The sequence below is a fragment of the Camelus bactrianus genome, chromosome 10 (genome assembly GCF_048773025.1).
Source record: "Camelus bactrianus isolate YW-2024 breed Bactrian camel chromosome 10, ASM4877302v1, whole genome shotgun sequence".
NCBI classification, from domain to species: domain Eukaryota; kingdom Metazoa; phylum Chordata; class Mammalia; order Artiodactyla; family Camelidae; genus Camelus; species Camelus bactrianus.
In genome coordinates this window covers 10,032,480-10,054,490 of record NC_133548.1, presented here as the reverse complement: position 1 = coordinate 10,054,490, position 22,011 = coordinate 10,032,480, and the positions used below count along the sequence as shown (strand labels likewise).

Genomic DNA, 22,011 nt, shown 5'->3' with positions numbered 1-22,011 from the left:
TTCATAGGAAAATCAGATCTAAAATATCCAAGAAAACCTTAAAGAAAAACAAAGTTGGAGAATGTAAATTACTAGATTTCAAAATTTACTGTAAAGCAATAATAACCAAGACAACAGTTTCAGTACACAGACAATTAAATCAGTGAAGGAGAGAGTCCAGACACAGAGCTTCATCTATACAGTTCACTTGACTTATGACAGAGACTCCACAGCAACTCAGTGGACAAAATGTGTTCTTTTCAATAAATGCTTAATTGTAGCAATTAGATTTGGTAGAAAAAAAAACTGGATTACATAGAAAAAATTTGGATTGGATAGGAAAAAATGAACCACAATCCTACATCACACCATACATAAAAATTAATTCAAGATGGATTACAGACCGAAATTTAAAAACCAAAACAGGCTTCTTTTAAAAAAAAATGGAAAATATCTTCAGCACTTTGTGATAAGCAAAAGTTTCTCAGACTGGACACACACATACACAAAACACTAATCATAATTGAAAAGGTTGATAAATTAGAGTTATTAAAATCAAGAATTTCTGTTTATCAAAAAACACCATAAGTATGAAAATGTTCCACAGATTGGGAGATTTTGAAGCATAATATCTGACAGAGGACTTACAAGCAAAATATATAAATAATTCCTAAAAATAAATTAGGAAAAAAGAGACAACTCAACTGAAAATGGGCAAAGAACTTTCACAGGCACCTCACAAAAAAGGATCTCAAAATGGCCAGTAAGTGTGTTCAACACCATTAGTCATCAGAAAGATACAAATTAAAACCACAGAGATACCACAACATGCCAAAATGGCTAAAATTAAAAAGACTGAATCCAAGTGTGAATGAGTTTGGGGAGCTCATTTTACATATAGCTGGTGGGAGTATATTTTGATATAACCACTTTGGGAAAAAAATGTTTCATAGGCTGTGTTAAAGCATACAGTATAACCTAAAAGCTCTATTCCTGGATGTACACAACAGAAATGAGTGACTGTGTCCATGAAAGACACGTACACAAGTTTGTCATGACAGCTTTACTTATAACAGGCAAAAACCTGAAACATCTCAAATATTCATCAGTAATAGAAAAGCTAAATAAATTGTGGTCTATTCATTTAAAAATGAATCAATATAAAAGAACAAAATACTGATATATCTAACACACAGACAAATCTCTGAGTGGAAGACAGACATACTGTATTCCTTCACTGATACGAATTTCAAGAACAGGAAAAACATAAACGTGTGGTGACAGAAGTCAGCACAGTGGTTTTGCCCTAGAGAATGGCAGTCTTGACTGAGTGGACCATGAGGCAGCCTCTGGGGCACAGGAAATGCCCTATATCTTGATCAAGGCAACGGTCACTTGGGTGTGCATCAGGCCACCAGGTTGTACATATTTATGCACTTTATGTAATTACCTCCATTTTTTAAAGTAGGAGGGGAAAAAACAGAAAAAGCCACAATGTTAGTTATCTGTTTCTTTGTAACACATTACAACAAAACTTAATGACGCAAAGCCACACACATCTATTATCTCAGTTTCTGTGGTCAGCATCCAGGGACAGCTTAGTCCTCTGCTTGGTGTCTCACGAGGCTGCAATCAAGGAGGCAGTCGGGCTGCATCCTCATCTGGAGGTTCGACTGGGGAATAATTCGCTTCCAGGTTCATGTGGGTTGATGGCAAAATTCATTCCCTTGCAGCTCGGGAACTGAGGGCCCCACTTCTTTCTTTCCCTGAGCCCCCAGAGGCTCCCCTCAGCTCCTTACCACATGGACCCCACCATGTGGCTGTTTATGTCTTCAGAGCCAGCCAGGGAGAGTCTCCAGAGCACGTCTGCTAGCAAGATGAAGTCCTATGTAACAATGTGGTTACGGAAGTGACGTCTCATCACCTTTGCAATAGTCCATAGGTTAGAAACACGTCACAGGCTCACCCACACTGGGGGGGTAAGGGTTATTGGGAGTATTAGAGTCTGTCCACCACAGTTACACCTTTGCCCATTGAACGTTTGCGAATGTGAAAATGCAATGTATTTCAGTCTCTCTCTCCTCACTAGAGTTTGCTTTCTCACCTGCTATTTACACCACTGACATCGCTCTCTCCAAGGCTATTTCCATGACCTCATTGTCACCAAAATCAACGGGCTTCTTAAAATCCTTACTTTAATAATAACAACTCCATCTATTTCTTAAGTGATGCCTACCCTGGAGTCTCCTCTGTGCACTGACATGGTCCCTGGGTGATCTCATCTGCTGCTCTGGTTTAATTTCATGTTTTATTCAGCAGGTGCCTATTGCCCGTGTGTCCAAGCTCGGACGAGGCCAGATTTTAGCCAAGTTCACGTTAAGCATCTATCACCATCCTGGCAGTTCCCAAATCCCTGTCTTCCACCCAGATCTCTTCTCTGAGCCACCTTCAGTACCTACGTTCACATCCCGCAGAAAAGGAACTTGTATATTCTCTTCCAACTCACACGTTTGTCAATGGCACTACAGACTTGGCTGCTGCCCAAGCCAGAATCCGAGCATCATTCTTGGCTTCCCCTCTGCCTCAGCCCCATGGGTGATCATCCCTCACTGACTCTCCTTGTTCCAGCTTTCTCCTCTCAGCCCACTCTCCCCATCCCTCTTCGCAGCGCCCCTGGACCACCATCATCTTTCACCTGCATCATGGCATCAGCCTCCTGACCTCCTCACCTCTGTCCCCAGCTCCAAGCTTGCCCAACCCATATCTGGACTACATAACAGCCAGAGGGATTTTTCTAAAGTACGGAACAGTGTTATCGCTCTGCCTGAAGTCACTTGGAGCACTCCTCGCCCTCAGGCTGAAGTCCAGATGCTCTGGCAAGGTTTACACTGCCATGGAGACCTAGCCCCTTCTCCTGAACAGCCTCAACTCTCCCACCCTCCTCCTTCACTTGACCCAGCAGCCATCCTGGACCTCTGTGAGACCTCTCTGCTTGGAATGCTGTTCCCGCCTGCCCCCAACTATCCTATGTGTCCCACTTAGCTTCCAACCCTCCTTCAGCCCTCAGGGTAGACACTGCTTCCCTAGGAAGCCTTCCTGGCACATCCTTCTCTGGGCCTTTTGGGGAGGTGGCCTCTGCTGGGCTCTCAGCACACACGGGCAGCCTGGGACCCCTCACTTCCCCTCCAGACAGTCACGTGTGTCCCTGATCGTCTTCACTGTTGGACCCTCTACCAGTTTCCTGTGGCTGCTGTAATCAGTTACCACAAACTTAGTGGCTTAGAACAACACACTTACTATCTTACAGTTCTGGAGGTCGGAAGCCCTGGAGTGAAGGTGCTGGCAGGGGAGTTCCTTGGGGAGGCTCTATGGGACTAGAATCCCTTTTCTTGCCTTTTCCAGCTTCTAGGGCCTGCCGCATTCCCTGACTTCTGATCGCTCCTCCATCTTCAAAGCCAGCAGCGTAACCCCTTCCAAGCTCTCTCACGGACTCGGAGCCTCCTGCCTCCTTTTTAAAAGGACCCCCGGGACTACATAGGTCCAACCAGATAAGCCAGGAGAATCCCCCCTTCTCAAGACCCTTGGCTTCATCACATCTGCAAAGTGTTTGTTTGTTTGTTTGTCTTTGGTTTCTTTGCTGTGTAAGGTGACACAGTCACAGGTTCCAGGCATTAGGACATGGACATCTCCGGGCGCCGTCATTCTGCCAGTCACAGCCTCCAAGCGCATCAAAGGCAGGGCAGTGTCTCCTTCAGTCCCGGACCCCCAGCGCGGGGCATAACACCTGGCTGTTCATAAGTGCTCATTAAAGTTTTAATGAATGAGTGGCTCAGCTGATGAACAAGGGTGTGGGGTGGTGTGTGTGTGTGTGTGTGTGTTGTATGTTGTACATAACTAAAAGCAGTGAAGCAGAAGCCTCTAACTCAGCGAAAAAACCACAGGTTCTAGAAAAACATTCATCCTGTGAACTAAAGGCATGGGTGATGAACAGATGAAAAGCAATTCCTGGCAGGTGGGCATCACCCCACAGGAGGTCCCGGGGCGCGTGTCTGAAGACTGCGGGGCTGGGGGCGCCAAACAACCCTTCCAGAGCTACCAGCTGCCTGGCCTCACCCCGCACAGGGTCGGGGGTAGGGGGGTGCCTGCCTCAGCAGGCCCGAGGGAAGGTGAGTGAGGGCGGGGAGGTGGCTCCCCTCCTGGATGTGTGTGTGACACGGAGCGCGCGTGACAGCTGAGCCCAAGTGACCCCTGAGAGTGCGCAGTGACTACAAGACTTATCCACAGTGCCTGACACAGGCCAGGCACTGCTTTAAACATTCTACCTGTTCTAACTCACTTAACCCTCTAGCAACTGCATAGGTATTACTATCCCCATCTTGCAGAGGGGAAAACTGAGGCCCAGAAGGGTCCAATAACTCACCCTCGGTCTCACAGCTGGAAAGGATAGAACTGAGGTTTGAACTCAGGCCACCAGGGCCCAAAGTCAGCCCTGAAGCCGCTGAGTGCTGGTGGGGGTGCTATCAGGGTGGCCACTGGGCTCTGCCCTCCTTGGCATAACAACATGGAGAGAGAAGCCAGAGGGGAAAGGGGGAGCCCATCCACACCTCATCCACCAGAACCGCCTGGTCGAGGGTCTGCTCACCTCCCAGGGTGCAGGCGCCAAGCTCGGGGCAGCGCGGGGACAGGGCACCCTGCCACCCCATCAGCCCGGTGCAACTTGTGGGCTGTGCCTAGATCCTGATTAATTCGAGTAAATCAAAGGTCACAGGACGCTGATGAGATAAGCAGAGAAACTTAACACTGAGTGGATATTTGATATCTAGTAAGTAGCAAAAACTGGGAGAAAAAGGTTTTTCTGACTCCCGGTGTTGAATTTTTCCTCGACCAGAGCAGTGCGCTCTGTGGCGCTGCAGGGCCATTGCATCGTCTGTAAACATGCCTCCTTGAGCGCCAGGAATTCATTCATTTTAACTTTTTAGTTGTGACATGTGGTCATACTTCTTTAAAGTCTTTATCTTTTAGCAATAAATACTAAAATGTTTACAAATAAAACGGTAGAACATCCCAGCTTTGCTGACCAATGGGAAGAAGGGGTAGGAAGACATAAACAGGATCAGCTGAGAGCTAATGACGGCTGAGGCTGGGGGCAGATCTGTGTCGTTGGACGGGGCCATTCTCTCAAGTTTTGTGAATACTTGAAATTTTCTAAAATTAAAAAGGCTTAACCTCTGACTATGAAGATTACAATCACCTTCACTCCATCTGTCCTGCATGATTGTCAAGACTGTCAACATTTTACTTTCCAAAGGAGAGATGGATGGAAGGGCATAAGGTCTTCACCTGCCTGGGTTGGGGGGATGGGAGAGACTTGGACAGCTCACCTGCAGCTGGGGCGAGAAGCAGGAGGCGGGGCCAGGAGGGAAAGCTTCCAAAGTCTAATGTCTGTTCTGATCTTCTGGCGCTGCCTCTGTGGGGCTGCGGCAGATCCAGAGGGCGCTGCGTGGCTGGACACTCAGAGCGGAGGTCCTGGGGCCGGGTGAGTGGTTCCCCATGACAGAAATGAGGAGGGGAGTGTCTTCCGTCAGATTGTCCAGAAGCAGAGCCTGAGATGAGGATTTTGTGCAACTGACTTAGGAGGGAGAACTCCCGGGAGAAGACCGGGGGAAGCAGGACAGAGTAAACAAGCCAAGGATGGATGTGATTTCTGCTGTGCACTGGCTTCAGCCGGATCCCACTGGCAGGTGGCTCAGGAGCACAGACTGGGTCCCACTGTGAGGCAAGGGGACCAGCCTTCTCTACCCATGCTGGTCAGTCCTTGCCTGCAGTGTCAGGGGGAGGGAGTGTAATGAAACTCTCCAGAGGGAGCAGCTGTGAACCTTTGGCAGCTGACAGTTCAACAGCTGGAAAGAGGATCTGGGACATGGGGGGACCCACAGCATCTACCCTAGGGAGAAATTCACTATCTACGGCCCCATCCTGCCCTCCAGTCACTGACCATTGGAACTGGGAGGGGCCTTCGCCATTTCCATTCCGATTCCAGGAACTCATACACACAGAGACAATTTTGAGGACACAGAGCCCCAGACATGGAAAGGGACTTGCCCAGGACCTCTCAGGGCCAGGACTGGAATCCAGGCCTCCTAACTCCATCCCAGAACAGAAACCTCTGCTTCCTTCAGGGCCCCTGGCTCCTGGCAGGTGCATCTCTCTACACCCGCACTCTGTCTTGACACACGGCGGGGAGGCTGGCTTTGGTACTTCCATGGCTGTTTTTTGACTGGCATCCCCTGAACCCTGATCCTCTGTAGGTGGCCTCTGGTCCCCCATCAGCCACTCTGTCACATGGTGTGACTTGATGCCTCTCAACCCCACCTTTCTCTGCTCACGCACATGCACACACGTGCATATGCACACACACGCACATGCACACACACACACACCCTCAGAAGCTCACCCTGTCATCTGGGTCTTCACAGCACAGTCTGAGTAGGGTCACAGGTTTTCTCTGCCTGCTCAACCACAAACCTCCCACAGACAGGTCTTTCTCACTGCTGCTTGGGTCCCTGCATTGTGGAGCTCAGGGCTCCATAGATGAGTATCAGACCACTAATGCAATGTCCGCGGTCCTCTCCTTCCCTATCCACACCTGTCCCCCCTTCCCCAGAGCCCAGAGCTCACACGCCCTCTCTGCCTGCAATCACCCCTCCTGATGAGACCAGGGTATGTCAGGTCTTAACAGACAGGACAAAGCGGCGCCCGGTGGCAGGATTCCAGGCGCGTGGCAGGCTGGAGGTAACTCTGGCCAGTGTTTAGTGAGAGTTTGCGGTGTGCCAGGCTCCTGCACGTGGCAGTCGTTATCCTGTTTAACCCTCCCACGTCCTGCCCCCGCCCAGCACCCCCCCCCCACCTGACAGGTGAGGAGACGAAGTCAACCTGCCTGAGGTCAGAGCTCCAAAGAGCAGAGCCAGCATCTGGCCCAGGCTTGTCCACTCATGATCTGGTCCGTTCTGCCAGGGGGCAGTGGAGGGTCCTATCCCCTCTGTCCCTGCCCGCCCTGCCCTCTGGGACCCAAAGGAACAAAAGGAATGTTTGGATGCTGGCTGGTTTCCCTGAGATGCCAGGCTGGCTGGGCCTTTGGGTCCAAGCTGGCTGAGGGAACAGGGGAGGGCTGAAGGCTGAAAATGTTCCCCCCACTGCCCACAGCAGTCCCCTGTCCCCTCGCCTCCATCAGCCACCTCCACGCCCAAGCAGCCCTGCATGGGCTTCTGGAGGTGCAGTGGGCAGGGCTACAGGGCAGCAGCCTCTGGAGGACCCCCAGCCCAACCTGTCTCAGACAGCAGGAGCTCGTCCTCACAACAAGAGACTTTTCCTCTGGTTGTTGGAGCCCAGCCGCCTGCGCCTTCTCCCCTCTCCCTCCCGCTGTATAAACTCCCTTCTATCCCATGAGCGGATCATTGAGAGTTGGAAGTGACCCCAGAGACCACAGTCCCATCCCCGCCTCCACTGTGACATGCACATGAGAAAACCAAAAGGAGGGCCATGAAGGCCAGAAGAAGACCAGAATTTAAAGTTTATAAGTTTAAGGTCACTTTGCCCAAAAACATTCCCCACAGAGTACCAAGTATGTCAAGTCATTAGACTAAGAGATAAAGTTTCCGTGGCCAATTAAGTTTGGGAAGCGCTCTCAATATTAAAGCAGGATGCTCCACTGCAGGAATTCTCAGAACCTTTAACATGCTAAAGAGGGGGAAGGGGATACCTGGGGTTTCTCAAACTTTTTTGATCATGGAACACTTCTGCTACTTATCTGTCAGAACCAGTATTCCATGGAGCATACTTTGAGAAAGGTTCCTCTGGCTTCTTGAATCCATCCCCTATTGGATATTTGACCCACCTGCAGTGCCACGACTCTGAAAAGTGAATGAATGCCCAGGTAGAGGCGTTTCTGTCTCCCACCATCACTGCAGAAAAATTGCAAATTATGGGTGCTCAGATAGGACCTCCTGACCCACACGGTCGGAATTAAAAATCAAGATGGATGTGACGCCCGTTTCTTTTTACTAGAAAGAATAAAAACAGCCCAATCCCAGATTCCCCAACCCCATTCTCCTGAGAAAGACTTCAGCTGTTCTCACCAAGTCCCTGGGCAGCTCCCAAGTCCTGATGGGCCCCGCACCAACAGACGGCATCGTGATCCGGCCCCTCGGCAAGTGGAGCTTTCAGCCTCCTGCAAAGTTTCCCCCCAACCCCTTTCTCATGCCTGTTAAAACCTCCAGAATTTTTACTTTTATTCACTGAGGCAACAGGGCATAAAAGATTGAAGTCCATAAGCTCTGGAGCCAGTCTACCAAGTTTTGAGTCCCAGCCCAGGCATTTTACTGGCTATGTGACCTTGGGCAGGTGGCTTAACCTCTCTGAGCCTCATCTGCAAAATGGGAGCAGGGGCAGAATTTACCTCATAGGGTTGGGATGAGGATAAAATCAGATCGTGCATGTAAAATGCTTATCCCAGTGCCTGGAACAAAGAAAACCTTTGTGAATGTTGACTTAGGTGTGTTGGCTCAGTGTTGGCTCATGGTAAGTCCTCAGCAGAAGTTTCCTTCCCTTCTCTTCCCCATAGTCCCATACCCAAGAGCCACCACCACTGCCACAGTTGGTAGGACAATTATTTGATTCCCACCTGCCTTCTTTCGGTTCATCGTGGACCAGTGGATGGTGACTGGTTACGAAGTTCCCCTCACCTGCCCAGGCCTTCTGCACCCCCAGGCTCTTGCTAAACTTCAACTTGGGTGCGATCTGTCTTGCAGCACTTGGGAAGTTTGTCCAGTCCTCCTTTTTCTGCCCTGCATAAAGAGCCATATCCCTGCAGCCCCACAGTGGCTGTGAGGCCATTTGTCCCCATCCCCAGACACAGGTTACTCCAGGTCACATCAAGCTTAGGGGTCTCCACACAGGCCAGCCACTGTTCTAGAAGGCCCTGGCCCAGAGGGCGGAGGTCTCACCCAGGCACAAGCCCGAGATACGACAGTTCTGACCTGGCCCGCTGCAGGGTGCTTGGCCCGAGTCATGGCAGCCAAACCCAGTGGAGCAGCCGCAGTTACTCCCACGTCTGGGAGGCTCCTGCCAAGGCAGGCCCTCAGCCCCACCTGGCCTGGCCTGACAGGTCCACCCCCGAAGGTGACCCAGCCCAACCTCCTGCCTCCGGACTGGCACCTGGAGAAGCCCAGGAAGACGAGCCGCCTTCTCAAGGAGCTGGGCGTGAGTGTCCATTTCCTGAGGAGCAGGGGTTGGGGAGGGGAAAGGGAGGAGGGGGCACATGGGGAGGAGCCCTGAGGATGGAGGAGAGTGAAGGAGCCCCCAGCTTCCCTGTTTAACACCCATCCTAAAACTTACAAAGCTGTTGAGGGATGGGAGAGGCTGTCTACACCTACAGCAACCCCGGCTGGTATGGGCTACAAGTTTCCTCCCTTCCCTTCTCCTCCCCCTCCCCCCGACCCCCGGGGCACTGGCGTGGCCACGGGCATGGGATTCCCACCTCCCTTCGGAGGAGTGGTCCTTCCTTGCAGACACGCCAGGATCCCTTAGAAGGTGGGAAGTGGGCTTGGTTCAGCCAGCTGCTCCAGGACCCTAGCGACCTCCTTTAGGGCCAGTCCCCTGACGGCGGCGCCCTGCCCCCTGCCCCTCTCCCGCTCAGGCCTGCCATGTCGCCGTCGCCCTGCTGTACTTGATCCTTGGGGGTTACCTGGCTGCTACAGTCCAGAGCCTTCACCTGGTGGTGCTGAAGTGTTCGTATCCGTTCTGGGGAGCTGCCTCTGTGAGTAGACACCAAAACGTGGGCCAGCTTTGGGGGTTAGCAGGCGATCCCGGAGGCCCTGGCATTTAGGACCGGATGCAGGATGGGGCAGAGAGAGCAGACAGGGGAGACAGAGCAGGGAGCCCCTTTCTCCAGTCTGGTAGCTCTGCCTCTGCTCTCTCAGTGACACTGGAAGAAGCAGCTCCTTTCCAGGGGCCCCTTCGGGCCTGCAGCCCAGGAGAGCTCCCCTAATTTACCGCATGCACCCAGGAGAGAGGAGGGTGAGGGTGAGCCCGGGTGGCTGCACCTTCCTCAGGCTTCTGGGCAGCCAGGCTGCCTTTGGATCCAGCCACCCACCCCTGATGCCTGAAGTCTCTGCTGGGGACAGTCTGCAGGGCGCAAGGGTGTAAGGCCTGGCTCCTGTCCTCCCAGGGCCATCAGCCAGGATGAGAGATAAAAGGACACCAGTGTGCACACCTTTCCTGAAGGCTCCCCAGGGCATCTTCCCCACCCTGGTCCAGGTGGAGCCCTGCTTACACGGCAAGTCCCAGCTCCTCGGCATCCTCTCGGGCAGCTGTCCCAACCCTGCCATCACTTCGGTCCTCAGTCCCCACTGCCCCTGCTCCAAGCTTTCAGTGCATAGTGTGGGAACGGTCTCCTCACGGGCACCTATCCACCCCTGTGCTCCCAGTGACTGGTGCATAGTAGGCGCTCAGCACACATTTGAAAGAATAATTGCAGAAAAACACCAGGGACCCAAGAACCAAGAGCTGGTATCCTCCCAACCGCAGGGTGGGAGAGGGGTGAGGGTCAGAGTGGAAGGGACAGTGCAGGTGATCCCAGGATGGTTTGGGCTGGTAAACCGGGGATGCGGGAGGGGCCAGGAGGGCTTTCTGAGCTCAGGACACAGCCCAAGCCCAGGAGCAGAGGTCTGAGCGCACAGGGAAGACCAGCCTCGCTGGAGTGGGGCCGGGGATGGGCCGTGTGTGGGCAGGGTCAGCTCCCTTAGTCGGAGGGATGATGTTCTCTGCCCCACCAGCTGCCAGAGGCCGGTATTTTTGGAGATTAGCAGGAAGGGAATTTGTGGGTTTCAGGGAACTCCAGCTTCTCTCTTATGACTGTTTCAAATCTGGCCTGCAGTTCCTCATTTCAGGGATCTTGGCGATAACGAAGGACATGTTTCGGAAAAACTATCTGGTAAGTCGAGCGTCAAGACCGTTCCCTTCCGTCCTGAGGCTGGGGTAATGTTGCAAAGAGCATCGTATGCTGGGGATTCAGGAGGCCGGTCAGGATTTGCTAGGAGCGTGCACAAGCCTCATGGACAGCAGAGGGTGTCCTAGCAGAAAGGTCCTCCATTCTGGAGGTCTGCCCTCAAGCCCCCAACTCCCTGCCTTTCTCTCCACCCACTGACCTTCCTCCACTCCAGCTGTGGTCACTGTCCTGTCTGGCCTGGAGGTGTCACACAGCCTGTTCACATAGCAGCCTGGTGATTGTCCTGTCAAGCCCTCCTCAGCTCCGCTGTGCCCTGGGCTTGCCTCTAATATCAGCAAGTCTACAAGGCCTGTAAGCTGGGCTGCAGCCAGGTGTCCATCAACTTTTCATCTGTAGGTGTCGGCCTGACGCCTGACACAGCTATTCCTCCCCTGCACTCTGCTGTCTCCTACCCGAGCACCTTGCCCTCTCCACTCTGGGCATTCTCTCCTGGTTTTGACTTCCTTCCAATCATTCTTTCAGGCTCAGCTTACACACCTCCTCCTCCTCCAGGCAGTCTTCCTGATCTGCCATAGCTGGCTTCTGTGTCCCCACAGCTCCTTGGACTTCCCTGTCTCCTGTCTCTCTCATGCACTAAGCTTGGACAGCAGGTGTCTGAGCATCTTTCTAGCCCAGGGTGGCCCAGGGAGGTACAAAGCAGACACCCACACAAGCCTGGAAGGATGGAGGTGGAGGGGGGATGGAGGGACCATCCCCAGCAATCCTATGTCATGGCCTCAGTCTGCCCCCTGCCCCCAAGCCTTGGTGGGGTCCACATTCATGCCCTCCCAGCCTGAGCCGGGCTGTGGCTGCCCCTGCCCTTTCAGGGGGTGTTGAGATTAGGACAGTGTTGTACCACCTACCCAGCAGAGGCACGAGATGCTTGGCAAAGACCTGGTCTCTTCTTAGAACCCTAAGCCTCTCCTTTCCTACACTTGAGCAAAAGGACACTCTTATTGTGGAGAAATCCATTCTAGCAAAAGGGGTGGGAGGTGCCTTATGTCTGTACGCTTTCCCCGTTATGGGGGTTTGCACTTGGCAAGAGGTTCATGGAATAACATGTGACCCAAGATGGTGATGAACAAGGGTGTTTCAGGGGCCATGGTGGGTGGGGAAGGAGGTGAGTGAGGACAGAGCACCTTCAGGGCTGGCTCTGCCCTCTCCTGGGGGGGAAGGATCAGGGTGGGGGGCCATTTGGGCGTCGAGGCCCTGATCAGTTGGCATATACAATGCCAGGATAGTCGGGGACAGCTTTGCACGGGAGACGGCAGGGGAACCTCCTTCTTTATTACAAAGCCTGTGGATCCTGAGGTGGCCCTTTGATTCCCCCAATCTTGTCCCATAGGAGGTGAGGGCTGGTTGTGGCCTCCTAGGTGATCAGCTAGCTCAGAAAGCCATGTTTGGGTGCGGAACCTCAGGCCCAGGGAAGGGCAGCATTTTCCTGAGGTCACAGAGCGAGCTACTTGTTGACCTGGATGGAGAACTTAGATCCTGTCTCTAACCTTCAGACACTGGTTGTTACTTTCACTTGTTGCTTACAGACAGTGTGCCTGAGCGCAAACACCATCAGCTTCTTCTGCGTGCTGGCTGGCCTCTTTGTCATCGCCAAGGATCTCTTTCTGGAGAGTCCATTTGAGTTCCCCATCTGGAAACCATACCCCAGTGACATAGTGCGTATCCAAGCCCCAGATGTCCTCTGACTCCCGGGAGTGTGTTGCCTTGGGCTTGGCTGAGTGGAAGTTTCCAGCTCTCAGAAAACCTCTTATGGGGTCCGGCACTGGCAGTAGGGCCCTTGGTGGATCTGTTCCCAGCCCGTCCCCTCAGAGGCGAGGTACAAAAAGGGATGCCGGCCTTCTCGCTGGTCAGCATCAGGGAGCTGGATGGGGCCTTGAGTCACTGGGTCCAACTTTAATAGGTGGAAAACCTGAGGCCCAGAGAGGGGGAGAGGACTGTCTGGGGCTGAGCAGCAAGTTGGCAGCAAATTGAGAACCACAACCTGGGACTGCCGATTCCCTGTTCCAGGCTCTTTAAATATCATAACCCTGGTGACCCCATGATCTGACGGCCTCACAGCAGCCTCGCAGAGCTCCCCAATTTATGGGGGTGAACACTGAGGTCCAGAGAGGCTGAATTAGTGGACCAAGGCCACACAGCAAGGCAGGAGTGCAATGAGGACTCAGACGGGTCTGACTCCAAGCTCAGTGCTCCTTTGACCACAGCCGCCTCTGAAGCAGAAAGTGGACCAACTGTTCCACGTGGGTGGCTGTGGCCTCAGGGCCAGGATCCAAGGGTTCTGACCATGGTGGTTCACTACCCTGTGTTTCCCTCCTCTAGGCATGTGCAGGTGTGAGCACACACACGTGCATGGACACACACACAAACTTCCTCCCCAAATGCTCGTGGCCCTATGAGACATCCTAGCTGTGGTCTCAGCCCAGCTCCCCCACCCTCCCCAAGCTCTAAGAGATGCTCCTTCTCTCTGAGCCTCGATGTCCCCACCTGAGTGGGGTTGGATGAGACGATGCTTAAGGCCACCTGCTCTTCTACCAGGGACCCAGGAGATTCTCCAGCTCTCAGTGTTACTCACTGAGAACCTATGGGTACCAGGCACTGAGCGCAGAGCCATGACTGAGACAGACCCCGTCCCAGCCCTGCAGAGCCCTGCCCTGTCTCCCCCTGCACACCTGGGATCCGAAGCCCCACTCCCCTCTGCTGGAAGGTCTGACCCCTGCCAGTGCCCCCGTGATGGGTGCAGCTACCCAGCAGTGCCTTACCTGCCTCTCCCTCCCAGGTCCACATCCAGAGACTGGAGCTGGGCCTACTGTGCCTCACCTGCCTGGAGGTCTTCCTGCCGGGGCTCACAGCCGTCATGGCCTATAGGGATGCTCGCCTGTCTGCAGAGGTGAGAGCCTGCAGCAGACGGGAAATGAGGCTACAGGAGGTGCAGAAAGGGGAGCGGGGTGGGGGCATGGAAAGGACATGAAGAATGCATCTCTGACTCTATGCCGAGCATTTACTAAGTGGGGCCACAGAGAAGGGGAGACAAAGCCTGGGGACAGAATGCCAGCCCAAGGTGAAAAATGTGGGGCTACCAAAGAGAAAACACCACAGGCGTTCAGAACGTCCAGCCACTGCACTCCCAGCTCTGAACGCCCTGGAGATCTCATACTGAAGATTCGTGAGGCTGGCAGGATGGGACCTGCAGGTAGGCTGGGAGAAGGGACCTGAAGCTCAGGGAAGAGCACGTGTGGTGGCTCAGAGACAGGCCAGGGAAGGCTGGCAGAGCTGCAGCACGTGGTGGGGTGTGGCTGCAGTGGGAGTGAGCAACGAGGGATCACAGGGACTGGGCCCTTCGGGGATACCAGGTGACCTCTCTGTTAAGCAGGTTAGAGAAACAGAACTTATTTAACTTAATCTTCTCAACTACCCTTTGAGGTCGGTACTGACTTTCCCATGCTACAGATAAGTAAACTGAGGCTTAGAGAAGTCTTGTCACTTTCCAAGGACAAACAGCAGGCTGGGGTCAGATATGTTTTGAAATTTAAAAAAAAGCTAGTCTCTCCCCACCCCAGAAGTGATTTCCTAGGCTCATTTCTTTAAAGGAAAAAAGTTCATACTATAATCTTGACTTGAGAACAATGTAAAAAATGTAGGTTCTAAATTCCCCATAACTGCAGCTTTAACACGGCAGCTGTCCTCTCGTTAGTGTCATCCATCTATTGAGTTTTCACGTGATGCTGATATGACTTTGCGCTTGATTTTGACTTAACACGAAGCAAGTTAGTTGTCCTGGTCTGCCTGGCTGTCTGGCAGGAAGTCTTGCTGAGATGTTAGAGAGCTGGAAGGGTCCTTGTGTCACTGAGGCCAACCCCACTTTCAAGGATGGGGAGACCACGGTCCTACTACCTGGCGGCAGGAACTAACAACAACTCTTCCTCCTTCCTGGCACTCCCCTTGTGCAGGGCGTTGTGCTAAATGCTGCAGGCAGCTGTATCAGTTTCCTACCGCTGCTGTAACAACTTGTCACAAATTCAGCAGCATAAAAGGACACAAATGACACAAAAACGATCTTACGGTTTTGAGGTCAACAGTTTGAAATGGGTCTCTGTGGGCTAAAATCAAACTGTGTGGGCAGGGCTGCCTTCCTTTCTGGAAGGAGAATCTGTTTCCTTGCCTCTTCCAGCTTCTCGAGGCTGCCGGCATTCCCTGGCCTGTGTTCCTTCAAAGCCAGCAGCCCAGCATCCTCCAGCATCTCCCTTCTGTCTCCCTCCTGTCTCCCTCTTACTCCATTAAAGACCCTTGGGATTACATTGTTCCTACCTGGAGAATTCAAGACAATCGCCCCGTCTCAACCTTAACCTGGTTAGCAAACTTGATTCCCCTCTGCCGGGTAATCTAACACGGTCACAGGTTCAGGGGTGAGGACACAGACGTCTTTGGGGGCCACAACTTCTTCAACCTCATGACCACCCTGAGAGCAGGTTCAGCTTTCCTGTTTCCAAGAGGAAGAATGAGGCTCAGAAGGGTTAAGTGGCTCCCGACGGTCATGCAACCAGCAAGTGGCCGGGTCCCCAGGGCTTCTGTCCCCTCCTGCATCTGGGAGCCAGTGCTGGGGACAGGCTCTGCAGCTCCCCATCGCCGACCCAGGGACGAGGATGCGGCAGCATTAGACCTGCCCTTAGAATGAATTCTAACCCAGAGGGACCTTGGCATATCCGCTGGCCCAGCCCCACTGGGGAAGCCAACAGGGTGAGCGATCTGCAGGGTCACCAGCGCCCGGGTAGCAGGCCCAGAATGAGGGCAGAGTCTGCTGTCTCCCACCTCGCCTCTTCCTTCTCAGGATTAGGGAAGGGGAGAGAGTCACACACTGGCCCCCTGAAAGTCCCTCTGTCTCTCGAGCCTCAGTTTCCCCATCTTCACGGGGACTTGAGACTCCAACAACTAAGCCGGTGGGAAGGGCTTTGTCAACAGTCACTCGCTCCATGTATGTGAGCAGCGGATGGTGGCTTCTTTTTGCAGAAGGATGACTTGTCCCTTGCTCCTGGCACACCGTTGGAGTGCAGAGGGCCACCGATAACGCCTCCACCATCGTACGAGGACGTGACTCAAGGCAACACACAGGACGAGCAGGAGCAGAGGTGAAGAGGTCTTGGGCTCCCCCACTGTCAGAGCTCACCCCATGGTCCCTTCTCCCGGGCAGATTTGGACTGATTCCGAGGGGCAGTTACCAGAAGGGGCAAATGGGGCCTTTGCTAGAACCTTCATCCTGTGCTGGTGGTTGAGGCTGAGGCAGTCCCCATGCCCTCAGGCACAGGAGGGACCCCCAGACCCCCACCCCCTGTAACACCTCTACACCTCACTGGCTGGCTGGACCAGAGCACGACCAGGTCCTGCCCGCCCACCCAACCAGCCTTGGGGGTGGGCCCCTGGGCCTGCAGCCCTCAGCGCCCCTTCCCCACTCCCTGGGCACTTCCCCCAGTCAGTGGTGGGTGCATGGGGAGCCTGTCCATATGGGACTGTGTGTGGAGTCAGAGAAGGGTCCTCTGAGCCCAGGGAGGCACCACCTTCCCTGGACTCAACCCACCTAGAGCTCTCCAGGGAGACTTGTGCATCTGAATCCCTGGATTTGGAGTGGGGGCAGCTGGCGCATTGAGCCAAACAGAACCTGTGACCAGCTCCTCCTTCCAAAGCATCAACGTGTCCCCCGACCCCTGGGGTCTCAGTGTCTCCAACCATACAGTGAGGAGGCAGGTGGATGAAGTGGTCCAGGGCCTTCCTGCCAGGAAGTTCTGAGATCAGAGTCAAGTTCAGGATCCTGGCCATGATGTCCGAGGTTGCCAGTGAAGCTGCAGCCTCAGAATTCAACACCCACTTGTGCTGAGTCAATGGGGGAGAGAGACACCTTCCTCAATTCCCGAATTTCAGTCATCCAAGGACAGTCTTTGCGAGTTTTGTTTATTTTCGGACTGTACTATATTCCCTTTGTGTTTCCTTAAATTGATTTTTTTCTCATATACTATTATATTAGAGGGGTACTTTGTATCAGCAACAAACAGGAAGTCAGTATCTTTCCATAAAAAGAAGCCAACCACAAAAATGAAACAAAACCAGCTTGCCACGCCACCTCTGTGATCTCACCGGCTACTTTCTGCCTCTTGTTCACTCTGTGTCAGCCACTGTGACTTCCTCGAGGTTACACAGACACCCCTGGCACACCCCCGCCTTGGAGCCATCCCTGTGCCCTTCCTCTGCCCAGACTCTCTTCCCCCAGGGATTTGCAGAGCTCGCTTTTTGAATCTTTACTGAGTTACTGGCTCTGGGCCAAGGCAGATTTCATTTAATCCTCCTATCAGTCTGGGATGTAGGTTCAGTTACCATCCCCATTTCACGCAGGCTCAGAGAAGTTAAGCAAGTTGCCCAAAGGCACACAGCTAGTAAGTGGCCGAGCTGGGATTTGGATGCAGACAATCTGGCTCCAAACAGTCACCCTAACCCAGCTAGAGTACGGCCCCTGGGAGGTGCACTTTTGCCCTTCAGATGAGACTGGCACACATGAGACGCTACCACACCGGTCTGCACAGCCAAGTCAGCCCTCACAGCTCATGGGAGCCCTGTCCTCCCTGACGGGCCACTTCCCAGGGAGCCCAGGTCCTTGGTTGTCTGGGATGGAGTCCTCTGCACAGTTCTGTAAAATCCCTGTGTGCAGTGATGCCCCCAGGGTCACCTGCCCTTGCACCAAATATTCCCGGAATCTGAGATTCTCTGAATTCTCCTATCTGCTTTGCCACCTCCCTCGTGGCCACTGCTGGCTGTCACCTCTGGTTTGGGTCACTGGCCTGCCTTTTTGCTCCACTGCTGATCTACTGCATCTGTGAGTTGCAGCTGACTTTAGAACAGAGTGTAAGTAGAAGTCACTGCGCTTTGCAGAAGCATCAGAGAGAGCCAAGAGCCATGCAAATGCTTGGGGCAAATACGGTCTCCGAAGGGCGTGATGAAAAGGTGAAAGAACAGGGTGTGATGGGCCGCGTGGCTGTCTGGAGAGCCGGTGCAGATTCCAGCCGTGCAGTAACTTGCACTGCGATCTAACTCCGCCCCTTCCTCTGCTGGGCTTCAGGTTCCTTATTTGGAAAATGAGATGTACTAGAGTGGTGGTCTGCTTGGGTCAAAGTAGGACACTTTTTTTGATTTATATTTTCTAAAATAATCAATCAATAAAAGACATGTCAAAACAACACTCCCTTTCAAAGGGCACGGTGTCGTGGCCACTGGGGAGGGCTGGGGGAAGGTCCTGTGGCTGAGTGGACCTCAGGTGAGTTGGCCACCGCCCAGTCCCTCTGGGCTGGTGGACACCACACCCTGGGGAGGAGCTTCACCGCTAGCCAGCTGACACCTTCAGCCCATGGGATGCAGAACTTCTGACCCCGGGTTCAAAACTGAAAGCAGTTTCTGACCACTGCTGTTGCTATAGGTAAGTTTTTGTCACCATTTCGAAATATATTTAGTCCTTAAACTAAACCTAATACAGGAGGGTTACAATGACTAAAGAAGTGTTTTTGCATTTTGTATGTTTGCTTTCTCTTTCTCCATCCCTGTCTATACTCCTCACACACACACTTACACACACATACACATACACACATGTACACACATATATGCATACACACATACACACATACGCACACATACACACATACATACACATATACACATATACACACATATACACATATAAATACACATACACACATATACACACACATACACATATAAATACACATACACACATATACACACACACACAGACATCTATATAGCTACTTCTTTGTTGAACCATTTGAAAGTAGGTTGCAGACATCATGACCCTTCACCCCCAAATTCTTCCTCCTGCATTTCTTCCTGAGAATATGAACATCCTACGTGATCACACTATCATTGTCACACTAAGAACATTAAAAAGATTTCCAAAGCTGGTGGGACCAGATAAATTGGGAGTACGAGATTTGCAAATATTAACTAGTACATGTAAAATAGATAAACAACAAGTATCTTCTGTAGAGCACAGGGAACTATATTCAATACCTCATAGGAACCTATAATGAAAAAGAATATGAAAAGGAATATATGTATGTATCTATATGACTGAAACATGATGCTGTACACCAGAAAGGGACACGACATTGTAATGGACTATATTCAATAAAATAAAAAAAAAAAAAAGAGAATTCCATAATACTAATACCCTGCCATACTCAAATTCCCCCACAGGACCAAAATGTCCTTTATTATTTTTTATTTTTAACCCAGATCCAATTGATTTTCATGGTCAAACAATCAAATCGATATTTGATTGTTACATCATATTATTGTCTTTTAATCTGAAATAATCCTGTCATCTTTTTTTCACAACATAGACTCTTTGAAAAGAGCAGCTGTCTTGCGGAACGTCTGCTTGTGTCTTCGTGGCGGCCCTTCACTTCCTTTTCAGTCTCCTTCCATCTCTCGGATTTCTCTAAGGAGAAAGTCTCAGTTTGGGACTAACACCTGCTAATCTCTCTTCTTCCCATGAGACAGCAGTCCTAACACACAGCAGGCGATGGCATTGAGACAGAATCTAACAATGCTGTTTTGCTTTCTTTGGGTTGACTTCTGTGGCTGCCTTCTCCTCATTACAGGTGACCCTGGATTCACAGTGATGGTGCTGATACAAAGTGCTCTTTTTAGTACACCTCTGTAAGTCCAAACAAAGCAATGATTGGCGTGGGGTTTCTTTGAGGGGGTGATGAAAACACTCTAGAATTGTAGTGATTGGTTGCAACTCTGTGCATCTACTAAAAATCATTGAATTCTTTTTAAAGTCCATTTAAAGAAACCCATTGAACAAATAATGGTACAAGACACATATAAAGATATAAAACTCGTGAAGGTAGAGCTTGGATGATTGAAGTCTGGGAAACAACGCAAGGAGAGCCCCGCACTCCACCCTGTTTACCAAAAGGAAGCAGGTTTATACTCTGAGGTTGAGATTAAAACCTCACTTTGGCCCTCAACTCTGGAATTCTACTTCCTGGTCTCATAGAACTTTTGTCCTGGAAGAATCTCTGTGGATTATCTCATTTAAGCCCTCAAGTGACAGACGGAGAAACTGAGGCCCCGATGGGTGAAGGGGCTCATTGAAGGCTGCCCAGCAGGCCTTTGACCGAGATGAGGCTAGAACCCAGGTCTGGTGCTGTCACCCCACCACCCATGACGTGTGCCCCAGCCTTGGCCAACTCATTCCCTGGGAGTCTGACAGCAGGAAGGAGGCCCACCGCTATCTGCATCCATCCCCCACCCTAAGCTCCTGGCTCCCCAGAGCTATGGTCTCCTCCTGTCCATAGGACAATCCTGCAAACCCTAAACTCACCCCCACTGGGAGCATCAAGAGAACTCTCAGTCACGCCCTTCCTTCTTCCCCACCTGCACCCAGGTCCTCAAGGCAAGTGATGGAGGCATCGCACTCATTCATGCCCTCCTCCCACAAGTAAAGACTGAGTTCCTCCTGCGACATCTGGGGCTGGACCACCACGAGCAAACCCCTATATGTTCCCCAGCCTCTTTGAGGTTAGACTCTGGTGGGCAGGACAGGCAGTAAATGAACGATCACACCAATAAATGCCTAATTGCTAGAAGGGAAATGGAGAGATGTTATGGCTAATGTGATGAAGAACTGACCTGAAATACAGGGTGGGCAGGGAGGGGGGCATCAGTCAGGCCTTTCCTCGGGAGGTTGTCCAAATGGGGGCCTGAAGGCTGCCCAGCGCTGACCGGGAGAGGGCATACCGAGGCACGGCGTCCGAGCTGGCCGGGCCCTGCTGCGTCTTCCATGCATGCTGAGCTCTTCCCAGACCTCAGACTTCAGCCCACGCTCTCACCTCCTGTCCACCCCAGGTGGCCGCCATCACTTCCTCCCCGCCTCCCCACTCCTTCCCAGTATCCCGCTGTCCTGCATTCATTCAGGAGCAACTTGCCTGTCGAGAGTTAGACAACCAGGGGAGCGGAACCAGTGGGAGATACACATGGAGGTTTGTTGCAGGGAATTGCTGATGTGATTGTGGGGCTGGGCCAGCTGTCAGGAAGGATGTGCTGGATCTCCCGGGCATGAGCTGGAGCTGCCATCCATGGAGGGAGTTTCGTCTTCCTCAGGGAATTCTCAGTTCCATTTTTCAACCCTTTCGTCTGATTGAATCAGACCCACCCAGATTACCTAGGAAAATCTCCCTTGCCTAAGGTCAGCTCACTGTGGAGTCAATCACATCTACAAAACACCCTCACAGCAACACCTTGATGAGGGTTTGGCTGAATGCCTGGAGACAGGACCCTAGACAGATGGATGCAATCAAAAACTATCACATTTAAAGTTACTTAATAAAGACTTGCTTCCATCAAAAATATGAATCAATAAACCTATCACAGACACAAAGAAGATGCAGAAAGAGTCAGAGAGGGCTGGCAACTATAGAATTATCTTTGGCAAGTGTGGAGGGGGAGAGTGTAAACATCTGCCTGTGAACGAATTTTATTCCGCCCCAGTAGCTAACCTTGACTGAGTGCTTACGCTGCACCAGCCACCTTTGTAAGAAGTCCTCACAAAAATGAGTTTATGATTGAGGAAACTCAAGCGCAGAGAGGTTATGTAATTTCCTGGAGTCACACAGCTAGAATGTGCTAGAACGTGGTAGAACCAGGAATTACACTCCTTCAGATACCAGAGCCTGAACTCTCTGCCACTCTGCAACGCTGCCTCCCTTTGTTGGTCCGTTTATGCCAGAAGCAACTGAGCAATTTGTCAGCATCATCTCTTCATCCTCCAGGACCTCACAAGGAAAGGTCTGCAGTTATCCCTGCTTTACAGGTACAGATACTAGAGCTTAAGGACGATGTGTAAGACAACTCCTTGCCGGCAGAAGCTTGAACTCAAGCCTTCATTTGATTGACTGCAGAATCCAGCT

At 51.9% G+C, this 22,011-nt stretch overlaps 1 protein-coding gene across 1 annotated transcript; it reads left to right on the top strand.

The window, feature by feature from the left end:
- Nucleotides 1–5,423: 5,423 nt before the first annotated feature.
- Nucleotides 5,424–21,316, top strand: MS4A10 (membrane spanning 4-domains A10). The gene is made up of 8 exons (XM_074373006.1): nt 5,424–5,515; nt 9,029–9,237; nt 9,674–9,793; nt 10,913–10,969; nt 12,565–12,693; nt 13,815–13,925; nt 16,043–16,161; nt 20,490–21,316. The coding sequence occupies exons 2-8, from the start codon at nt 9,046–9,048 to the stop codon at nt 20,545–20,547; spliced, it is 786 nt and encodes a 261-aa protein (XP_074229107.1). The 5' UTR covers nt 5,424–5,515; nt 9,029–9,045; the 3' UTR covers nt 20,548–21,316.
- Nucleotides 21,317–22,011: the final 695 nt, after the last annotated feature.